This window comes from Trachemys scripta, chromosome 2, assembly GCF_013100865.1.
Source record: "Trachemys scripta elegans isolate TJP31775 chromosome 2, CAS_Tse_1.0, whole genome shotgun sequence".
NCBI lineage: Eukaryota > Metazoa > Chordata > Testudines > Emydidae > Trachemys > Trachemys scripta.
Window position 1 is genome coordinate 82,870,260 of NC_048299.1, and position 21,160 is coordinate 82,891,419.

The following is a 21,160-nucleotide window of genomic DNA, read 5'->3' on the forward strand; positions in this document are numbered from 1 at the left end:
GCATCTAGTAAAATGTTTCTGAACAGTTCCCAGTTATCAGTCATATTTTTCTGTTTAAATTCTGTCTCCCAACTGATCTGGTTCATAATTGTTTTCAGGTTTATGAAATTAACTGTTTTAAAGCACCAAGTGAAATATATTATGGGTTTGGATTATATTCTATATTTGCATGTTATAAATGTGATCAAGTCATGATCACTTGTACCTAAACTACCACTAATTTTTAGTTTTGTGATCAGTTCCTCTTTATCTGTCAAGATGATGTCTGACATAGAATGCCCCCATTTAGGATGCAACACTTTCTAAGTTAGGAAATTGTCATCAATACAATTTAGAAATTCCAAGGATATTTTAGTACTGGCAGCCTAAGGCCTCTAGCATATGTCACTCAAATTGAAGTCCCACATGATCATGTAGCTTTTTTTTTTGTACATATTATAGATAGGTGCACACTGTTCTCTAGTGTGATTTGATGGAGTGTAGCAGACACCAGCTAGTGCTCTTTATCTGTTAGAATGTTGATCTGTAAGTATACAAGATCATTTGTTTCTGAGTTGTCAGTAACTTGGAAATAAATAATGCCATTTTGACAGAGTGCCACTCTCATGCCCTTTTTGCCCACATGATCCTTCTTAAATAGGTGATAGCCAGTGATTTTAACATTCCAATCATGCAGATCTTCCCACCAGATTTCAGTAATACAATCTGAATTGAATTTATGCATATAAAGGTTCGTCTTCTGCTGAGGTGGAGGCCATCCTGTACAGCCTTCTTTCCCCATAGAAGGTAGACCAATGTAACACAAAACCAGAACTTTCTGCTTTACACCATTTACCTAGCCAGCAGTTTCAGTTACAGGATCTTTTGTCTTCTTTCCTTTGTGGGATGCAAAGAATCTCCAGGAAGATCAATTGAACATTCTTCTCCATTATCATCCCTGAAGTCACCTATCTGTGAGGTATCCCGTGAAGCAGTGTAGTTATTGCTGATATGCACCCCATCACCAGTGGGTCCTTGCCCACTAACTTCAGAAGTCTTTCCAATCTTAGAGCCACATTTTATGCCTTGGCTCTGAGAAAACAGTACACCATCATGCTTATGTCTGGTCTTGTCTGAGTGACAGGGAAAATGGAGGTATTGTCACCAGTGTCACAGAAGCACTGGGAGCCGTGATGGTCCAATATAGTTGTCTCAGTTTTGGACAGATTTGTGTTTTCTCTCACAGGTTGTTTTGTTTTTAAGGAGAGGTTATCTTGAGAACTGTCATTTTTCAGACAATAAAGTCCCGATCCTGTAAGATGCCAAGTATTGCCTGCAACATGACACATGCCCTTTGTTCCAATGAAATTATGAGGATATTCAGCATCTTACAGCATCAGGCAGGGTTTTTAAAAAATGGGTTTACAGTTTGTCATTTTTTTCCCTACAGGTACTCAGAGCAATATGATGGATTCCTAAAGTCCATACAGGAGTATGGAAATCCTATTGCTGTCAGTGGGAATTCTATACATGTAGGGAGAGCAGAATATTGCAGAACTGAAAAGATAGTTTTGCCCAGAGTTTGAATCCAAAAGATTGTATTGTTTAAATGTTTCTATTGCAGCTTTTGTAATTTTGCTTTTCAGTTTTTCATTTACATTATATATTTTTTGTTGTGTGTTCACGATGTGGTAATGTAAGGGGAAGATAATTATTTATTCAACCGCTGAATCTCTAAATATGATCTCCATTTTTTCCCTGTAATTCAGAGTCAATGAAGAAGGCTAGCACTTTTTATGGAAAACATTTTTCAGATGCATGTGTAATTCTTCTGATGTATATGCTTCTGGTGAAGTTGTTATATATAACTTCACCAGAAGCATATATATACATGGCATGGCAGTGTTTCTATGTTGAATATGTTGGGCCAGGTTCCATCTTCCGTTAGATTCGTAAATTCAGAATCACCCCATTGACTTCAATGGATTTACTCCGTTGTTACACCATTGTGACCAAGAGCAGAATTTTGCCAATATGTTTGTCATTTTTATGCATCTTTGTTTTTCTGATGGTGCTCTAGGGGTAACAGAGATAGTACAGGGAAGGCATCTGGCAGCCGGCAAAGCAGTACAGAGAACGAAATGAAATGGACAGACCACCAGAGGCCATGGAGCAGCACAGATTCAGACAGCTCCAATCGCAATTTAAAGCCAGCCATAACAAAGACAGCAAGTTTTGGTGGAATAACTGTTCTGACAAGAGGAGATAGCTCATCAAGTAACAGAAGTACCGGCAAACTGTCTAAAACAGGTAGCTACTACTGTATTGGGTTCATAATGCTTGTGTGTCCGACATGAGAAATGAGTATGATTGTGTTTGTCTGCAGCCATTCTGTATTAAGAATTACAAGTGGAGTATGTACTTACTGCAAGTACTGCGTATGTGTGGATGCCTGTATATTGTAGCTGGGTCTACAGTGTTTAATTTTTAAACATGAATAACAAATCCTGATTTGTGTATTCATTGTTCTTCATGGCACAATACTTGTGTTTATTCTTGCATACTGTATGCAGTTGCTGTGGATTAGAAGATGATAGTCCTTTCTGGCAAAGAAAACACTTTTTTTTGTTTGTTTGTTTTTTTGTATTGCACAGAGAATTGAATGTTGTAAAACTTGGCCACACTCAAAAATCCAAAGCCCTTTTTCTGAAACGCAGACCTCTGAAGTGGCCATCTGCTTCTCAGAGTGGAGCCTCTGCAGCCAGTCTGCCTCGTTCATGTTGGATCACATGATGTAATGGAAGCTAGTACGAATTTTGGATTCTGAAGGCTTTTCATTTTATATTGTAGCTCCAATGAAATGACAATTTGAGAAAAATTTTCTCCTGCTTTTGTGTTTACCTTTCACAGTTATATTAACTTAAGGGTGAGTCATGGTGCATTGTCTACATAACTCCAAACCGTGCCATTTAGCTCTTTTATATGTTTTATATTTATGTATAAATGTGTAATATAAATAATCAGCCCATCCAATTCCTTCCTCAGTTTGGGTCATTTGATAAAAACAGTACAACCCCCGTGACAATCAATACTTAGCGCTTTTCAGCTTCAAAGTGTTTTACAGACCTTAGTTAATTAACCCAAATTCATCAAACCTCGGTTAGCCAAATATCACTTCTCTCCCCTGAGGTTGTACTATATTCTTTGCTGCACTTCAGGTGCCGTGTCCAGGAGCACAGTGGAGATCTACCAGGAAGCCCAGCTGACTGGTGGAAGGAGTCTACATTTTAGCATCTCCATGATCAAAGTGCAGTGAAGAGTTTTGGCCATGTCTCCATATCTGCCAGTTTTAAAGGAGCAACACTAGTTTGAATGCAGCCTCTTTAAAACTTGCTGGTCACAAAGCTGGCTGGGAACCTGAAATACATTTTTATAAGCCCCTGGTTTCAGGTGTCTTTTAAAACTGTGGCAGGTGAAGGTTGTGCTTTTTATGGGCCAGATCCTGAGATCCTTGTTCAGTTTTTCTCTGTCCTTATTGCTAGGTAAAATCCCACTTGAATATAACCTTTATGAAGACCTCCGAATCTGGTCCAATATAGTCATACATATCTCAGTAGTATCTATGCATAGAGTCATACATATCTAGATAGTATCTGACCCTATATAGTCATACATATGTAGTTAGCATCTGTGGGAGCTACATGGCCTCAGTAGTGCTTAAATGACTTTGAAAATACTCACCTGTATGAATGATAAATAAGAACATAAGAACATAAGAAAGGCCGTACCGGGTCAGACCAAAGGTCCATTTAGCCCAGTATCCTGTCTACCGACAGTGGCCAATGCCAGGTGCCCCAGAGGGAGTGAACCTAACAGGCAATGATCAAGTGATCTCTCTCCTGCCATCCATCTCCACCCTCTGACAGACAGAGACTAGGGACACCATTCCTTACCTGGCCTGGCTAATAGCCATTAATGGACTTAACCACGTTCTCTTTTAAACTCTGTTATAGTCCTAGCCTTCACAACCTCCTCAGGTAAGGAATTCCACAAGTTGACTGTACGCTGCGTGAAGAAGAACTTCCTTTTATTTGTTTTAAACCTGCTGCCTATTAATTTCATTTGATGACCCCTAGTTTTTGTATTATGGGAATAAGTAAATAACTTTTCCTTATCCACTTTCTCCACATCACTCATGATTTTATATACCTCTATCATATCCCCCCTTAGTCTCCTTTTTTCCAAGCTGAAGAGTCCTAGCCTCTTTAATCTCTCCTCATATGGGACCCGTTCCAAACCCTTAATCATTTTAGTTGCCCTTTTCTGAACCTTTTCTAGTGCCAGTATATCTTTTTTGAGATGAGGAGACCACATCTGTACGCAGTATTCGAGATGAGGGCATACCATCGATTTATATAAGGGCAACTAAAATGGTCCCCCTTGTCTCAGTCTTATTCTCTATCCCCTTTTTAATGATTCCTAACATTCTGTTTGCTTTTTTGACCCCCTCTGCACACTGCGTGGACATTTTCAGAGAACTATCCATGATGACTCCAAGATCTTTTTCCTGACTTGTTGTAGCTAAATTAGCCCGGATCATATTGTATGTACAGTTGGGGTTATTTTTTCCAATGTGCATTACTTTACATTTATCCACATTAAATTTCATTTGCCATTTTGTTGCCCAATCACTTAGTTTTGTGAGATCTTTTTGAAGTTCTTCACAGTCTGCTTTGGACTTAACTATCTTTAGCAGTTTAGTATCATCTGCAAACTTTGCCACCTCACTGTTTACCCTTTCTCCAGATCATTTATGAATAAGTTGAATAGGATCGGTCCGAGGACTGACCCTTGGGGAACACCTCTAGTTACCCCTCTCCATTCTGAGAATTTACCATTAATTCCTACCCTTTGTTCCCTGTCTTTTAACCAGTTCTCAATTCATGAAAGGACCTTCCCTTTTATCCCATGGCAGCTTAATTTACATAAGAGCCTTTGGTGAGGGACCTTGTCAAAGGCTTTCTGGAAATCTAAGTACACTGTGTCCACTGGATCCCCCTTGTCCACATGTTTGTTGACCCCTTCAAAGAATTCTAATAGATTAGTAAGACACGATTTCCCTCTATAGAAACCATGTTGACCGTTGCTCAACAGTTTGTTTTTCTATGTGTCGGACAATTTTATTCTTAACTATTGTTTCGACTAATTTGCCTGGTACAGACGTTAGACTTACCGGTATGTAATTGCTGGGATCACCTCTAGAGCCCTTTTTAAATATTGACGTTACATTAGCTAACTTCCAGTCGTTGGGTACAGAAGCCAATTTAAAGGACAGGTTACAAACCTTACTTAACAGTTCCACATTGATAAATGCATTGTACAGTGCTGCACACAATATAGTGTGAGCCTGATCCTCAGCTGGTGTGAATTGTCATAGATCCAAGGACTTCAGTAGATTTTTGCATCTTTTTAGAATTGAGCCCAATATGCATAAGTTAATGGAGAGGCACAGCAGCTCAGTGTAATCTGTAGTACAGTTCTGTGTTGACTGCATTTCTCTGCAGCAGTACACTGCAGAGACACAAAGCACTTGAACAGAGTCAGGGAAATCCACTTTGGTAGATTTGGACCCATGGTAACTGCAAAAGATTTAATAGTTTAAATAGCCTTTATAGTGGTGAAATCAATCATATCAAATGATGCACTTACAAAAGCAAAATCCCTGAAGAGCTCTAATAATTTTAAATATATCTGCACTATATATTCACTAAACTCCCACTTTCAACTGACAGCTCTTCTAACACATTAAAAACACTTCAGTAGTATTAAAATACCATGTTCTTTGCAGAGTGATTAGGTATTGTAAGTGCTTTGGAGATTTTGGGTTTTTTAAAAAAATTATCTAAGTGTTTCGATGTGAAAGCTTGTCAAGCCATAGGAAAGGAAAAAGAAACTACATAAAAAAGGAGGAAAAAAGAGCAATATTGGATGTCAAAATAAACTCTCATTTTCAAAACCACGATATAAAGTGAAGCCGTCAGTCAGGGGAAATAAGACTACGGGGAAAAAAAGATTCAGATGTTATCATTGAAGTGTTATTTTATGGCAATATGGCAGCTGAGAATGAGCATTCCAAAAAATGGAAAAATTCACCTTAGTATATTGCTGTCTTACCCACAGACAACATTATGTGGATTCATGCAATTGTCAGAGCCTCCATACACTATTGGCCTATTGACTAGCTGGTTAAAACTTTATTTTTACCACTTGACGTAGTGATATTTGCCATGGCATTTTCAGTATTCTGTAATCTAATTTTACGGAATACTACTAATATTGCAGTACAGCTTACTCCTGGGGGAATTCGGCACCAAAAAAAAAAATAATAATAATTCTGCTCACAATATTTTAAAATTCTGCAAAATTCAGCATATTTTATTTGTCAGAATAACACAATATAATCACTCCAGTTTCAGTGTTGGTAATTTATTTAATAATACCTGTCAACAAATATGTCAACAATACAGACAACAGCAAAAAAAATTCTCCCTGGAGTAGAGAGCTAAAGAAACCCCTACAACAATCCAGTTCCAGTTGTGGGGTGCTGGAGGGGCCCCAGAACCCAGACACCAGCAACTCCCTCCCTCCAGAGCCCAGCCGTGCCGCAGCCCCCAGACACCAGCCCCCTTTCCCCACAGAGCCCAGCCACAGGTCAGCCCCCGGCCCAGACACCAGCACCACCAGAGCCTTTACTTCCCCCAACTTCTTTACTGTCCCGTCGGGGAACATGTGTGGTGCGTCCCTGCCCTTCCTCACCCTTTGCCAGAGCTGGGTCTCCCAGGCCCTCTCCAGTCCCCCAGGAGAATGAGGACTGAGCACTCTGCTCACTGCGAAATGGGCTCTGCAGAGTCCAGCAGCCCCTAGTGGCGGTCAGACATTCTGCAGGGGAAACAGGAAATTCTGTGAAATTCTGCATTGCGCAGTGGCACAGAATTCCCCCAAGAGTAACAACTAAATCCTGTTGTTCAGCAAACATTCAAGGCTTTATTATGTGTTTCTATTGCGATCGCAGACAAATAATGCAGTTAGCACATTTTCATTTATGTACAATATACAAGAAGCCAGCTTGCATTCAATGATAGGTCACACAGTTCATCATCAACTAAAAGAAGATAAAAGATCAAAGGACTGGTAATCATTAAGCAAGACTGCAAACACATGACAGTCATTCTGATGCCATAGCAATGTTATCAACCAAATAACTTCAATTGGAAAAATATCAAGATTTTAATTAAATCTAGTGTATGCTCAGAGATAATTTGAGAAAATATGCATTAGTACAATACCAGCCAACACAATCGTTTAGTGTTGTGATTGGTCTAATTTCTGGTTATTGGCTTGGGGTGGGGTTGGCTGAGTGGTGTTTAGTGATATATAGGAGGTCAAGCTAGAAGATCTGATGGTCCCTTCTGGCCTTTCTTTGTCTCTTCTGTATTGCTTCAGACATCTGGTCCCACCTTACATAGGACACAGAACATGTCCTTCTCTGTGCTCCATTGCAAAAAAAAACAAAAAACAAAAAGGCAGCAGGGAAAGGGTGGTGCTGTGCTCTCAGAATGAAACAAGGTGCTCTAAATCCACTACATGGCTGGCTTTCCTTTTTACTGTTTATTGCATATTGTTCCGGTGACACTTGCTAAAAAAATCCATTTTAATTTAAAAGCACAGTTTGTATGTTGCAAATACCATGTTACCTATTGCTTATATATTATGAAGCATAATGTATATCGAGAGATGAATTATTATAGCTATCAATCAATACTGTGGGGGCAGGGAGGAGGAGTTAATAATTCAACAGATTACTCATGTTGCATTCCTGCAATTTATGACATCATCCACCTCTTCAGTTGGTTTAGACTTCTGTAATATAAATGACTTCTTTTCAGGATTGTCTAAGCATGCATATTTGTGGAGAAATAGATGTCCTTGCATGTGGATCTGTCTATCATAGATATTCAGCTCCCATCCACACTCATGATGGCAAAATGTGGCTCTTAGAATGATGACAACCTTTTCCTTTACTAAAAAGCAACAGAGAGTCCTGTGGCACCTTTAAGACTAACAGATGTATTGGAGCATAAGCTTTCGTGGGTGAATACCCACTTCTTCAGACACGGCTACTCCTCTGATACTTTTCCTTTACTGTTTACAATAATTTTTATTTGTCATATAATAAAAGAAAACCGTACATGCATTCTATCTATATCTATATGTAGCATATTAATTAAGTAAGAAATGGCTATTAATAGGAAGACGTAAATCAAATATATCTTTAGCATCCTTCTTTATGGTGCAAAGTTTCGATTTTACACTAGTACAGGATAAACACTCCTCCATTTACGAACAGTTATATTTGAGTAAATTTGTAGTGCCAATTAACTTCACTGGAGCTACTCCAGACTCCTACTGTTATAACTGGGATCAAAAATCGAATCCAGGTTGTTGAGTGCTCTTTACAGGTCCTGCAGGGCAAATACAATCTATGCTGCAAGCATTTAAAAACATTAACCATTTTGATAAAGAATCCTGTAAATTATGATTTAGCGGCCTGGTTTTGGAACCAGATTTCTGCTCCTTTATGATTTGCTCGAGTCAAGGTGATGTGGTAAATGTTTCCCCTAATAAACTTGGGAGTGTAGATGTCTGGGCACCTGCAAGCCTACCAGGCTGAAGCATCATTCCTCTTTCCAGAATACAAGCTGCAGACAAGTATCACTTTTACAGCAGCACTTAAATACCAAAGTGGTATAAAAATGAACGATGGTTAGGTGGAACAAATTTTTAAAACTAGCAAATCAATTTTTCTGGTGCTGTGAAACTGCATCTAAGAGGATGGTACTTACAAAAATGATGAACAATGTGTCACTGCTGAGACATTGGCCCCTTAGGGCAAGTAATGAGTGGATAATTATATGGGCCAGCTGGTAAGGAAGGGAGTATTTTTCACTGTTTATAGAGATACTTTTGAAGTATGTAAACAACAAGGAGGTAGAAGAATTAATAAGGCTTGTCCAAGAGGTGAAATTAGGAACACAGAGATGAAACCAAGCAAAGGAAAATTTAAGTTGAACGTTGGCGGGGGTAGGTGGGGGAGGAGTTCAAATGGTAAGATCAAATGGACTGTGAAATAGTTACTCAAGGAAAGTGAGAGGAACCTTGTTGTGTGGGTCATTTAAAACCAAGTTTGTGGAGAAAGCTGCCAGGTTTTCTCTCTAGACTCTTCCCCCCCACCCCACCCCAAAAAATACTAGTTTTTTTCCCCCTGTTTCTTCCCCATCATCATCACTTTTTGAACTTCAATATCATTGTGAGGTACTTATAAGAATATAATTCATCCAAATGTAGGTTAATAAGGAAGCGATGGGAACATCTAGGTTCTTGTTATGCCTGTTATGAAATCTTAAAAATGTTTTAGAACTATCAAAAAGCATAAAGGGGAATTGCATAAAGGTGGAGACATTGATGATTGGCAAGAGGTACATGGCTGTTGATTCTATCCATTAGCCATTAGTTACTGAAGAGAGGGGTGAACTTGTGGATCAGTAAGGTCTGGTTTGTTAGAATCTCAAAACTTCTGGAAGGTGGTCAGGTCATCTGATAACATGATTCCATCTAAGGTTGACTAAAGTTAGTCTTATTTTTCCAATCTTCAGAATGTTCAATGTATTAGATGGTTGTTTCTCATTCTAACTGTAGTAAATGTGAAAGCTACTGACCAATACAGCAAAAGAGAAATAGTTTTTATTTATTACCAAACATCAGTGTTTGAATTTAACTGACCCAGGATGGCTAGAGTTGAATGACATAGTAGTAAATAAGTCATTGTAATGAAGAAATAATGAAAACAGATAAGTCTTATAGAGTATTATGTAAATATGCTCAAGAGTTGTTAAGTAAAAATATTGGAATGGATTAATGCTTTTTTCCAAAGGTTCAGACATTTTGTTTCTTTCTTCAAGATCAGCTGTGCCACTGAATGAAACTATTGAGGTAGACGAGCAGATCACTGATGATCCTGCAAGTGAGCCAATGTAAATATAGCAATCACAATAACTTAAGTGCTTGTTCGAAGCCTGTTCCAGCAGTTCTTCAATATCCGCTTAATAGAGGAGAACTCTCTACTTATTCTTATACTCTCACAAAGTGGTAAAGATCAATCTGCGATTATGCCATAAAAACATCTGAAAGACAAAGACCCAAACTTCATAAAAAAACTTGCAATCTTCTTTTACGTGAACGATATTGCCTTCAATGTAGCACAAAACTAGCAATTTAAAGAATCCTGATTGGGGCCTGTGGGCATCACTTAAATGTTTATTAGTAATAATAAAGAACACTCTTGATACACTTTGTCTTTGATAGAGGCCTCCCAACAGCTTTCACATTACAGATCCATTATGAGATACTGCAAGTGGAAAAAAAAGAGGAAAAAAGTAAAGCAAGAACTAGAAGAAAGAATCAACACTGAAATTAACACAAGGTGGCTATATATGGGAAAAGATCTGATAATTGCTATATATTCTATTCTGAGAAAAATGCATTAAGCAGGAATGTTATTGATGCTACATCTGAAAAAACGTAAACGAGCAGAATACTGTCTTCAAGTTGCTGAATGTGCCATCCAAGAATTCTCCCATCCAAGGAGATGTGTGCCATTTGTACAAGCAAAATGATAAAATGAAACAACTTCTCAGGAGTAAACATCCTAAATTTCTGATGTATAGTTCATCAACAAACTATATAGACCTTTGTTGGGAAAGAAAAAGGAATAGCTGGCACAGTCTCAGAATACATAGTGGAAATTCTTCTGCAACCTTCATTAGCCTCTTGGTTAGTTGGTTGGTTGATTGATTGACTGATTTGAGAAGACGGGGTTTTATGCCCCTGCAGTCCAATGGTAGTCACTGGAATCTTCAGAAAGATTGTTGTTTCTTTGTTTGCATTCAGTTATGCATGTGGAAACTTGCTGTGAGCATGAAGATGACCTTGATGAAAACATAACTCAGATTTTACACAACAGGGGACTCCACAGAGATGCCCTATATTTACAAAAGCTACTGCAGGAAGATTTGACAGATTACACGCTGTTGCTACCTCTGCTGCAGTTTCAGTGAAAATCTGTCCTCGTCTAATTACCAAAAAAGAAATGGATCTAGACAAGAACAAAACTGAAAAATGATTCAGGAAGCTATGGAACCTATTACTAAGCCCACATGATTGATCCCAAATGTAAAAGCTATATAGGAGGAAAACACTGATGGAACATAATCCTGAGTTCTTTCCTTCCTTCCCTTTTAGAGTTAAAATTGCAGCTCCAAATTTGTTTGTGAAGGAGGTTGTGTATATTTGTTGTATCAAAATGTTGGAAAATTGTCTAAGTAAAATCATAAAAGACTGGACAGTTGAATTCAGAATGTTGTAAATTTTTAAAACATCTGCACTGTCGCCATCTGAGCATCACTGGACTGTGTTTTACCATATTTGTATTGGCTTGAAGCTTTTTAATAGGCTTAGGTACTGAAAAAGCAAATAAATTGCTAAAATTATAACTGTATCTAGCAGTGAATATGGAAGAATGGTATACCTAACTAGTTAGTAGGCTGAGGATTCAATTGCTATGTTCTTGTGTTTTTGCTTATGGAATTGTAAACTTTGTCCTTTTGGGCAGAGTATGTGTGCCTTTTATGAATGATTAAACATCACTGTGAAGCCAATCGCATAGCATTCTGTGTTCTGGTTCATTATATTTTTTTATGGAAGGGGAGACTTTTCGGGGGCGGGGGGAATGTTTTTTTGTAGGTTGGGTTGAATCACAATAGTCCTGCTTAAAACTGAGCTTGCTGGAGAGTGTATTATCATAAGGAACCATCATGGTCTGAGGGGTTTAAGGGCTGATTATGTAATAAATGCTTTCCATCTTTAAAAAGTTTTATTCAATGTAAGTAACAGCTTGAATGGAGGGCCTGGCTTCCTTCATAACTGAGATTCTATATCTCTTTCAGGTTCAGAGTCTTCCAGCAGCGCTGGCTCCTCAGGATCACTGTCACGAACACATCAGCCTCTCCAAAGTGCATCCATTGTCCCTGGAGTGACAGCCAGCCCTTCAGGCAATGTTTCCTATACAGAGAATGGGATGAATGGCCAGGTAGCACCAAGCAACACCAGCTATATCATACTTCCACTTGAAGCTGCAGGGATACCACCTGGCAGTATCCTCCTCAATCCACACACAGGTCAGTCTGACATTCTTCCATCTTGCATTGCTTTTTAGCCATTGCCAACAGCATCATGTATAAAAATAGAATGTTACCAGTAGCTGAAAATGCAGCAGCTGCTAGCACTGCTTTATTAGTGGGGAAATATCTACTTTGGTTTGGAAATCGGATTTGTTTGGATGTTTTTACAGCGGTGAGAAAATATGTGATGGCTTTGCAAAGACGCTGCAGCATAGCTGATAGGAGCCAAGCGCACCATTTTAATGTTATCGCATTGGATTCTGCTATAAAATAAGGCCCCAATCTTGCAGGGTGTTGAACACTCTCAGTTCCCATTGGCTTCCCATTGGGCTTCAATGGAGGGCACTCAGCATCTCCCAGGATCAGGAACTCAGAATATCAGCACTTTGGAGAGGACCGACCTACAATATGCAAACCTTGGAGGTTTAGCTTGATGACAGGAGAAGCACAAACATTTTGGAGGCTCAGTCTGGATTAGCACCCAGGAGTTCGTATTCTTACCCAAGCTATTTGGTCAGCTTGGGTCTGTATAATTAAACTGGAAGTTGTGTGCAAATATGCACTTTCATATTGTGGCATCTCCACTTCTGCTTCTAACTGGAACTAAGCTGTGCAGAGGCACAAAAGAAAATATGAAGTAATGGGCATAAAAGTTCATCTAAACATTTGTTAATCTCTAAAACATTTGAGTTCAGATTTGAGTTGTTGGTCTCATCCTTAGTTCAACTTCTTGCTTTCATTTCCCCACAGTATTTTGCAAACATTATAAAGAAGGCTTGGTAGATGGGGACTGCAGGGTTGCTTCAGTGATTTGGGTCCATTTCAGTGATAATGATTGAAATATTATCTGGCTCTGGGTCTGCATACATTCTGTCTCCTTTAGCTGAGTTATATTGGTTTGAGGAGGTAATAAAAAACAAGCAATGCATAACTATTTCCCACTGTACCCAGAGCTGGGAGCTGAAGCCTGTTTTCAAAGGTCTTGGCATTATGGAGCTTTTAATTCAGGAATGTTATTTGTAGTGAGGGCCACCATTTTATATTTATTATCTTCCCCTTTACGCTAAATAAAAATAGTTCTGTGCCAAGACACAAACCTTATTTATCAGCATTGGAAATACCTTTATAGTCAATATAATAAGAAACTGAGAGATGAGGAGTTTAATAAAAACATCAGCTTGAAAAACCATATTAAACCAAGCTTCCCATAATCACTTTAGAAGATAATTGCATTTGAGGCTCATCTAGTTACTTCAGCATTTGTAAATGCAGAAGGATATTTTAAGTTCATATTTATATAGTGGGATTAATTTAACAACTTATTATTGAATATACATGTGTTGTTTTTTTTCAAGCTAAGCTGTTAGTCTTGATCTGAGAGTCTGGTATTGGAGACGGGAGTCGGAGGATTTTAAATAAGTGTTCCTTGCAATAAATGGAGGAAAAAAGAAAACAAACCAGTCATTCACTCACACTTTTCTAGTAAACAGTTCCGTCCACTGTGCTGGAATCTCTTGAGCAATAGGAAAGGAGCCATTTGTATGTACTCTGCAGGCCACTTTCAAGAAGCCCTATCGTACATACTTCAGCACACCTGGACTGGGGAGAGCAAGTGAGAGCAGCCAGTGCTGCTTCTGGGAATAGCAATGGCTGAGAGGATGTGTACATGTTTCTGGGCATGGCAAGGATGGGTCCAAAGCTGCACCACACTTGCATGCCAGTAGAGTTATTCTGGGAGAGCATTCATTACACCTGCTGTACAGGGATAGCAAGTCTCACTGCCTAGCATATGCCCCCCAGCATCCAGGGAGCATTATGTCACTCACAGGCATAGTACCTCCAGGTAACACCATCTGAATAGAGTGTCTACTCCTCTCTCCCTAGCATGCCTCATCCTCTTCAGAAGCATATCTGAGCGCTCCGTGGGTATGTCCACACTGCAGTTGGGAGCATGCTGCCCAGCATGAGTAGACAGCCGCATGCTAGCTCTGCTCGAGCTAACACACTAAAAACAGCAGTGTAGCCAGTGGTAGCATGAGCAGCAGCTTGGCTGGCCACCCGAGTACAAATCCACCCAGATCTCCTGGGCACACATGTGGGTGACATGCCCTAGCTGCTGCCTGTGCTACCCTCAGCTACACTTCTATTTTTAGCATGCTAGCTTGCTTGAGCTAGTGCATGTCTGTCTACTTATGCAGGGAAGCATGGTCCCTGCTGCCATGTAGACATACCGTGTGCAGGGCGGGGGGGAGGAGGATGAGGGTGTGGATAGTCTGTATCTTTAAAAATATTGTTCAAATAGTATTTGTGTGATTTATATTTGTGCATTAGCACATATCTGCACTTCTTTAACACTAGACAAACTGCTCTGTTTGTTGCTGTAGCTGATTTTTAATACAGTAAAATTTTTAAAAAGTAGAAGAAGCAATTCAATTTAAACAATCCGGTCCTAGTCTCAGATTTATAGCATACATCATATTGTCACTTGTGTTGGAAATAAACCCTGCTGCGATGCCTGCTAATTTTTTTTTAAAAACACATGCTATAAATTCGTCATTATGATTTTGAACCTAAATCTCTACATCATCTTAAAATAAAATAGAAAAGAGTTTCTATGAGAAGGGGGCACTGATACTACAGGAGATGATCAAATATTATGAACAGATAGAAGATAAATGAAAAAGGAAGCTTTGTTTCTCATAATGAGTAGATTTTCTTTCACAATGCATCATCGCTTTTTAGCTCTGTCTTCTTTTTCTTCTTCTATTAGTTTGGTTACCTCTAATTCTATCCTCTTTTTTGATTCTTACTGCTTGGCCTTTAAACATTTGTCCTTCCTATCACACTGCATGGTCACTCTGACTACGTGATCCTCTTATAGCACCCAGAGTCACAATAATCAGGGAGACACCATGGTGTCTCTAGGCTGATTAGTCTCCATGAGATCTGTAAATCTTATCAGATGCCTCTCAACACCCTCTCTGATGTTGGCAACCTTCATTCTTTCTTTTAAATATTCCCTCTTTCCTCCAGCTCTTTATTCTTCACTCCACCTGCAAGAAGTTTGCTGATTTTTATTTTTATTCTGTGAAAGTTTTTCATGTGCAGCAATATCATCTCTGCTTTCCCTACACTTCAATCCACCCATTCCATCAGTCCATTTTCATCTTCTTTCTGGTCTCTCCTGACACCCTCTTTGACATCATCCCTTCAACAATTAAAAACATTTTGTGTTTCACTCTTATTCCTTATCACTTTGGCTTCTTCGTCATCCCTTGCTCCCTATGTCAGAGAAATAATTAATTACTCAATGTTCGCAAGTGTCTTCCCTAACACTAGCCCCCCCTTTTCATTTCCTGTTTCAAAATTTTGTGCTCCATTAGCTAATGCTCCAGTCTCATCATTAAGTTTACCTCTTTCTGTCCAGTCATCTTTCTTGAGTGAAATGTTGTATTTGAAACAGTCTTCTTTGATATTGTTCTTGAGAACCTAGCATTGCCTATCATCTTGGTCACATAGTTTCACTCCTAGCTGTCCAGTTGCTCCTTTTTGGAACCCCTTTCCCTCTAGACTTCTCCACTGTAGTATTACCCTTCATGAACTTCTCTATCTGTCCCTGGTGGCCATTTCTTAATTTAACTTGGCAAGTCCCTTCTGTGCAGATACTATTTCAATTTACCTCCTTCACTGTTCCAGTGCTTGCTTTATTTTCTGCCTCATCAGTTCCTGGCATTCTCATAGCTGTTTCCCTTTTTTTCAAAAGAAGATCATCCTTAATCAATCCTTCCTGTCCCTTCCATCTCCTTTTAAGCACTTTGAATCAGAGCATGCCCTCCCATTGAGGTAGACCCAAACTTGGGGTGAGTAGGCATGAAGTGCCCCTCTGTGGCATCATCTCTGCCTTCCACAGACCCTGCTGAAGTTCTTTTGTGGGTATCAGACTGCACGGTTGGGACCGAGTGCATGCTCTTTCTGCTCTCCATGTCATCGTTGTCCCCCATAGAGCTGAGCCCCTCATCTCTTTCAAGCAGTTTAATCTGTGTCCCTCTCCATTCTGAGTGAACACATGGTGAGCATGCAGCCTGGAGCATTCACATTTTAAGTGGATCAGGCTACACTCCTCTGAAAAGTGCTTAGCCCCTAAATCTGGCCCTGTGTGTCAGAAGTGAGAAAAACAGATGGGTGTTGAACAGCTTGAGCAGCTGGTGGGTGGAATTGGGAGCTGGTGGGTGATAACGAGAGACGGCTGGGGAGTGAGAGAAAAGTACCTAATGCAAGACAGCCTTACTTCAGTCACGAATCGTGGCAGTCTTGTGATGTTGAGGTGAGAAACTCTTTTTATTTCACTATCAGCTCTCTAAGCCATGCAGTTCACCTGCATTTCCCTCTCCATCTGAAATCTCACAATTGTTCTATAGAGTCATTGACCTACTGTAAGTGTTTCTCTTAATCCTGAAGTTTTAAAAAGGAAAGGAGAAAGGACTGAAGTTGCATTAAAATATTTCACACAAAAGAATCTAGTTCTTTTTGGCTGTTCAACAGTTTTGTGCGAATTGGAAAAAGACTGATTTATTGCCATTGCTATTTACAAGGTGGTTTCCCACTTGCTTCTCCCACACTCCCCTGGCATATTAAAGGCAAAATGACTTTGTGGGAATAGAAAACTTGCAACTGATTCAGGAAATGGGGAAAAAAAGAAATACTGTGTATGAAGTTCTACCTTCAATATGACGGAGGGAAGAATTTGCCCCATACATTCAAAGACACTTCTAGGGCTTCTGCTTGTGAATTTCCAGAATGGTCTCCTCTAGTCTCTTAGGACATTGCCCTCAAAAGTATAGCGCGTTGTTTCTACATTCAATTAGCAGGTTTTTTCCCCCTTATTTGAACTACAATGCATTAAGCATAGTCTTATGGTTTGCATTCCATTTATGAAATGGGCATGAATATCTTCTATCCCCAATATTTGTTCCAGGATGCAATTTCAGCATTAATGGCGTCATTGCTGAATTAACTTAAAGTACATCCTTGAAGTACATTCTTTCAGCTTCCAACCATAGCATCTGGACATCTTTGGCACAGCCATTGTAACCTTCCACTCATTTATGCACTGGACAAAAAAGGCTGCTGTAACAAAAGCGCATTCTGGCATACGTGAAGGAGTTAAAAATGTAAGCTTCATTTATGTTGTGCAAAGCTGTACAGTAGAGTGCATAAACACCTCTACTTTTACTCACTCATGTAATTGTGTGTGGCACTGCAACTCTATAATTTATCAGCCTAGTCCCATTTTGTGCTTTACTCTGGTGTAAACTGATGATGGAATATTTTTGATCTCCCCCTTAATACCTGTCTATGCCTCTGCATTTAAGGATCTTCAGTAGTGTCCTGAGACGTTAGAGAGAACAAACCTGAAATGTGTTTGTGATCAGATCAGTAGGAGCCCTCCGTAATCTTTCCACTGGGCTTGTCATTCTCTTGCTGCATGCAAAAGGCTATGGGTATTGACTGAGGCACAAACATGTAGTCAGAAGTACCACTCAGGGATCCAATGTACAGAGATGCATTAAATCTCTCTGGTGGAAGAAAAATGATCAGTTACATCTTAAAGTGCTATTAACTAACAGATGCTACCAGGCTCAGCAGCAAAAATAGATAGCTGCTGCCTTAACTGGAGGCATTGTGAGCCATGAGCACTTTACTGTTGAAGATCAATTAGTACAAAGAGAGAGCTGCCTCTAAATATGTGCCTGTCCAGTTTATTTTAGTGGATGTTATGTTCTTAAAAGTATTCAGCAAATTAAGTGTATTTTGTTTCAGGCCAACCGTTTGTAAATCCTGATGGTACACCTGCAATATACAACCCTCCCAGCGGCCAGCAGCCAATTAGGAGCCAGCTTGTGGGACAGTCTCAGCAGCAGCCTTCATCCCAACAGCAGCAGCAAGTGCAACAACCACAGCAACAAATGGCAAGTCACCTTGTCACACAGGTACAGCAACTGTTGAAAGGGGAGAACAAGCTTTCATCAAGGCTGGGATGATTAGGTGTGTTTACCTTCCCCGCACAGCAGCACTATAATCTCAAAAAAGCAACTAGACAAAATGTCAGGATGGTTGTTTTTTTTCTTTTGAAATAACTATCAAAAGAAAAGCTATCAAATATTTTCTGGGTGGATGGAACAGATAGAAAGATTTTCATTTGGAAAATGATTATTAAACCAGGTGGTGTGTATGTGGAACATCTCTAGATTCCATTTGAAAAAATTGAAATGTGACTAAAAGACCTAATTATTCTTTCAGAGACAGGTGCAATATGTAATTTTGTAAAGGGCTGGGATATGTGTACATAGCTCTGTTGATCTTTTGCTGAACACCTTGTAATACTCACAGATTCTGAAATCAATTATATTGTTAACTGTTTCTAACTTAAAATTGTTAGTTTCTCTTCAAGTTTTCTTTGAGATCATTATATGTTCTCAATTATAATAATAATACTATTGGTAAATTTGGTCCCCTAAAGCTAATTTAGCATTAAGGGACCCATCCTTCTGATTGTCTAAAATATTATATGACCCTCTTTGATGTATCACCTGAGCATCTTTCCCTATATAGTGAGGGGTATGTCCTATTTACTTTAATAGGAGGTTCATGAACATACATACAAGCAGATAGCATGGCTGAGTGTTTAGTTGTCACATTTTTATTCTCTACTTCTCAATCTGCTGAGGTCCAAATGTGGGACAAAAGAAAAGCCCTGAAGGCTCAATACTGGACCCAGACAATTTGTTATAACTTCTCTCACTGAGGGCAACATTGGAATCTAATAATAGAAGTGCTGGAAGCTTTAATCAGTGTAAATAATATATTGGCACAAATTGAGCTCTAGGTCCCAAATCAGTCTCTCTCATAATAAAAGGAGACTTTTAACAAGAGAAACTGAGTGTTTCTTCCTGAAGAGTCCCACACATCAGTTAATGGGTCTGAGAGATTTTTACCCTCAATTCTACACAGAAAAGCTATCCACAAACGTCTATCTAGATCCCAATGGCTCTAGCCTCTGGATGTCCCCCAGATTTCTCGCAGTATTGTGTGAATGGAATCTTGTTGCCAGAGAACTTTCAGGGCTCAGCTTTTACAGAGGTGAGAGGTTGGATCCATAAAACAGTAAATGCAGCCTAAGGCTCTATGAACTTATCATTGTGTAGTACACCAGGCCAGGGAGGGGGCTGGCCCAGCTGAATGTCAACCTACTCCCTTAGCATGAACTCAGAACTACATGGGGAGCTCTCTTTAGGGTAAGGGTAGGGGATAGATACATAGTATTGCAGTGCCCTATTTATGAGCAGAGAGCACTCCAGATTTGCACATGGAGAATTCCTCCATCTGTAGATCTAAGGAGACTCATTCTGGTCCCAGATCACTCAGGTGTAAATCCAGAGTAACTCCGCTGAAGCCAGTTAAATTAATCTGGTTTTACTGACTACAGAATATGGCCTAATATCTATAACCTCAATTTCAAGATTCAGCTCTTCCCATTAATTTATAACAGAAAAGGCAGAATAGTACCAAGCTTGTGTAGGATTCATGTAAATGAGAGACTAAAATGAGAGGAATGCTAAAGCTATTCCTAGGTAAAACACCCGTCGTATAGTTCTGTATAAATGCTTTCTTTCATTTATCTCCTCGAGATTATCAAGTTACTTTGAACTTTGTTCTTACTTTTCAGCTTTATAGTCATTAACAGAAAAATGCATATCTCTGCATATGCAGTGTTTCCCACTCCCCCGTGATCTCTGTGAGTTATATGTAGCATCTTGCTTTAGCATCGCAGCACACTAGTAATAAGAAAGTAACCACAGTTTTATTTCTGTATCTCATGAACTTGAAAGTCTGTTAGTCAGCAGAAAACAATAACTAAGAATCACAAGATTGAGTGACCAAAATGCAAGCTTAAAGTCATAGTAACTGATCTATTGTGGCTACCTGAAGGTGGGTCACCTGCATTGCCAGAGTTTTAGTTCCCAATAACAGTGTTTAGCTATTATCTAAGTCTTGGAGTGTTGTATTTATTGTCTCATTTTATTTTGCAGCCATCTTCCCAGTCAGTCCAATATCCAGCAGTTTCTTATCCACCCCAGCATCTCCTGCCAGTCTCTCCAACGCAGCAGTTTCCTGTGGTACTACAGATTTTTATTTATTTTTGTGGTGATTGTTGATGTGGGGTGGCTGAGGTGAGCATGTGTATGTTTGACAGCAATGTGTAGGAATGCAGGGCAATTTGTGTTAAGGTCTTTGTAAATCTCTCTTTTATTCAAAACTTCTGGAATACTTTAGCATTTTATGTCCACAAAGTCTGGAGGAAAACCTCTCATGGATATGGTGAAAGACTTGTGTGACATGCTTGATTCGGAATCTGTAGAAACCATTGTACTCTAAATCCAACGGCTGGACTTATTCCATGATCATATTGGAGCACTTGGATAACAGAATATTTGTGAAAGAGCTGCAGCTCTAGAGGCATGTGATGTACTGTGCATCATGACAAAGCACTAATGGACACGGAGAATAAAAATAGTATATCTCTGGAGTCTGAATCTGGCCTGATGCTTACAAGGTTAAAATTATACTACTGTAGAACAAAGCTGATATTTTAGTAGGCGGTACAGGATTCTTTTGTCCTCTGTCTTTCTCTCACATTTTTATTTGTGTCTGATATCCCCAAGCTAGAGATGTCACCTTGTCACGTTAGAAGATAGAAGCAAAATGGAATAATGCCTTTGGGGCCAAAATAGTACTACTAACACATAGGAGAAAAGCACTACGTTTAAAGGCTCAGTAGTGGTTTAGTCTACCCATCCACATACTGGAAACCCGGTAGAAAAATT

General features: G+C 39.4%; 1 protein-coding gene across 1 annotated transcript in view; it reads left to right on the top strand.

The window, feature by feature from the left end:
• Positions 1 to 21,160, top strand: part of ARPP21 (cAMP regulated phosphoprotein 21) — a 192,234-nt gene that overhangs the window by 97,159 nt on the left and 73,915 nt on the right. Inside the window, exons 14-17 of the mRNA XM_034761079.1 lie at positions 2,060 to 2,289; positions 12,042 to 12,272; positions 18,096 to 18,266; positions 20,358 to 20,452. Coding sequence (XP_034616970.1) covers positions 2,060 to 2,289; positions 12,042 to 12,272; positions 18,096 to 18,266; positions 20,358 to 20,452 — 727 coding nt within the window. The remainder of the gene's footprint in view (positions 1 to 2,059; positions 2,290 to 12,041; positions 12,273 to 18,095; positions 18,267 to 20,357; positions 20,453 to 21,160) is intronic.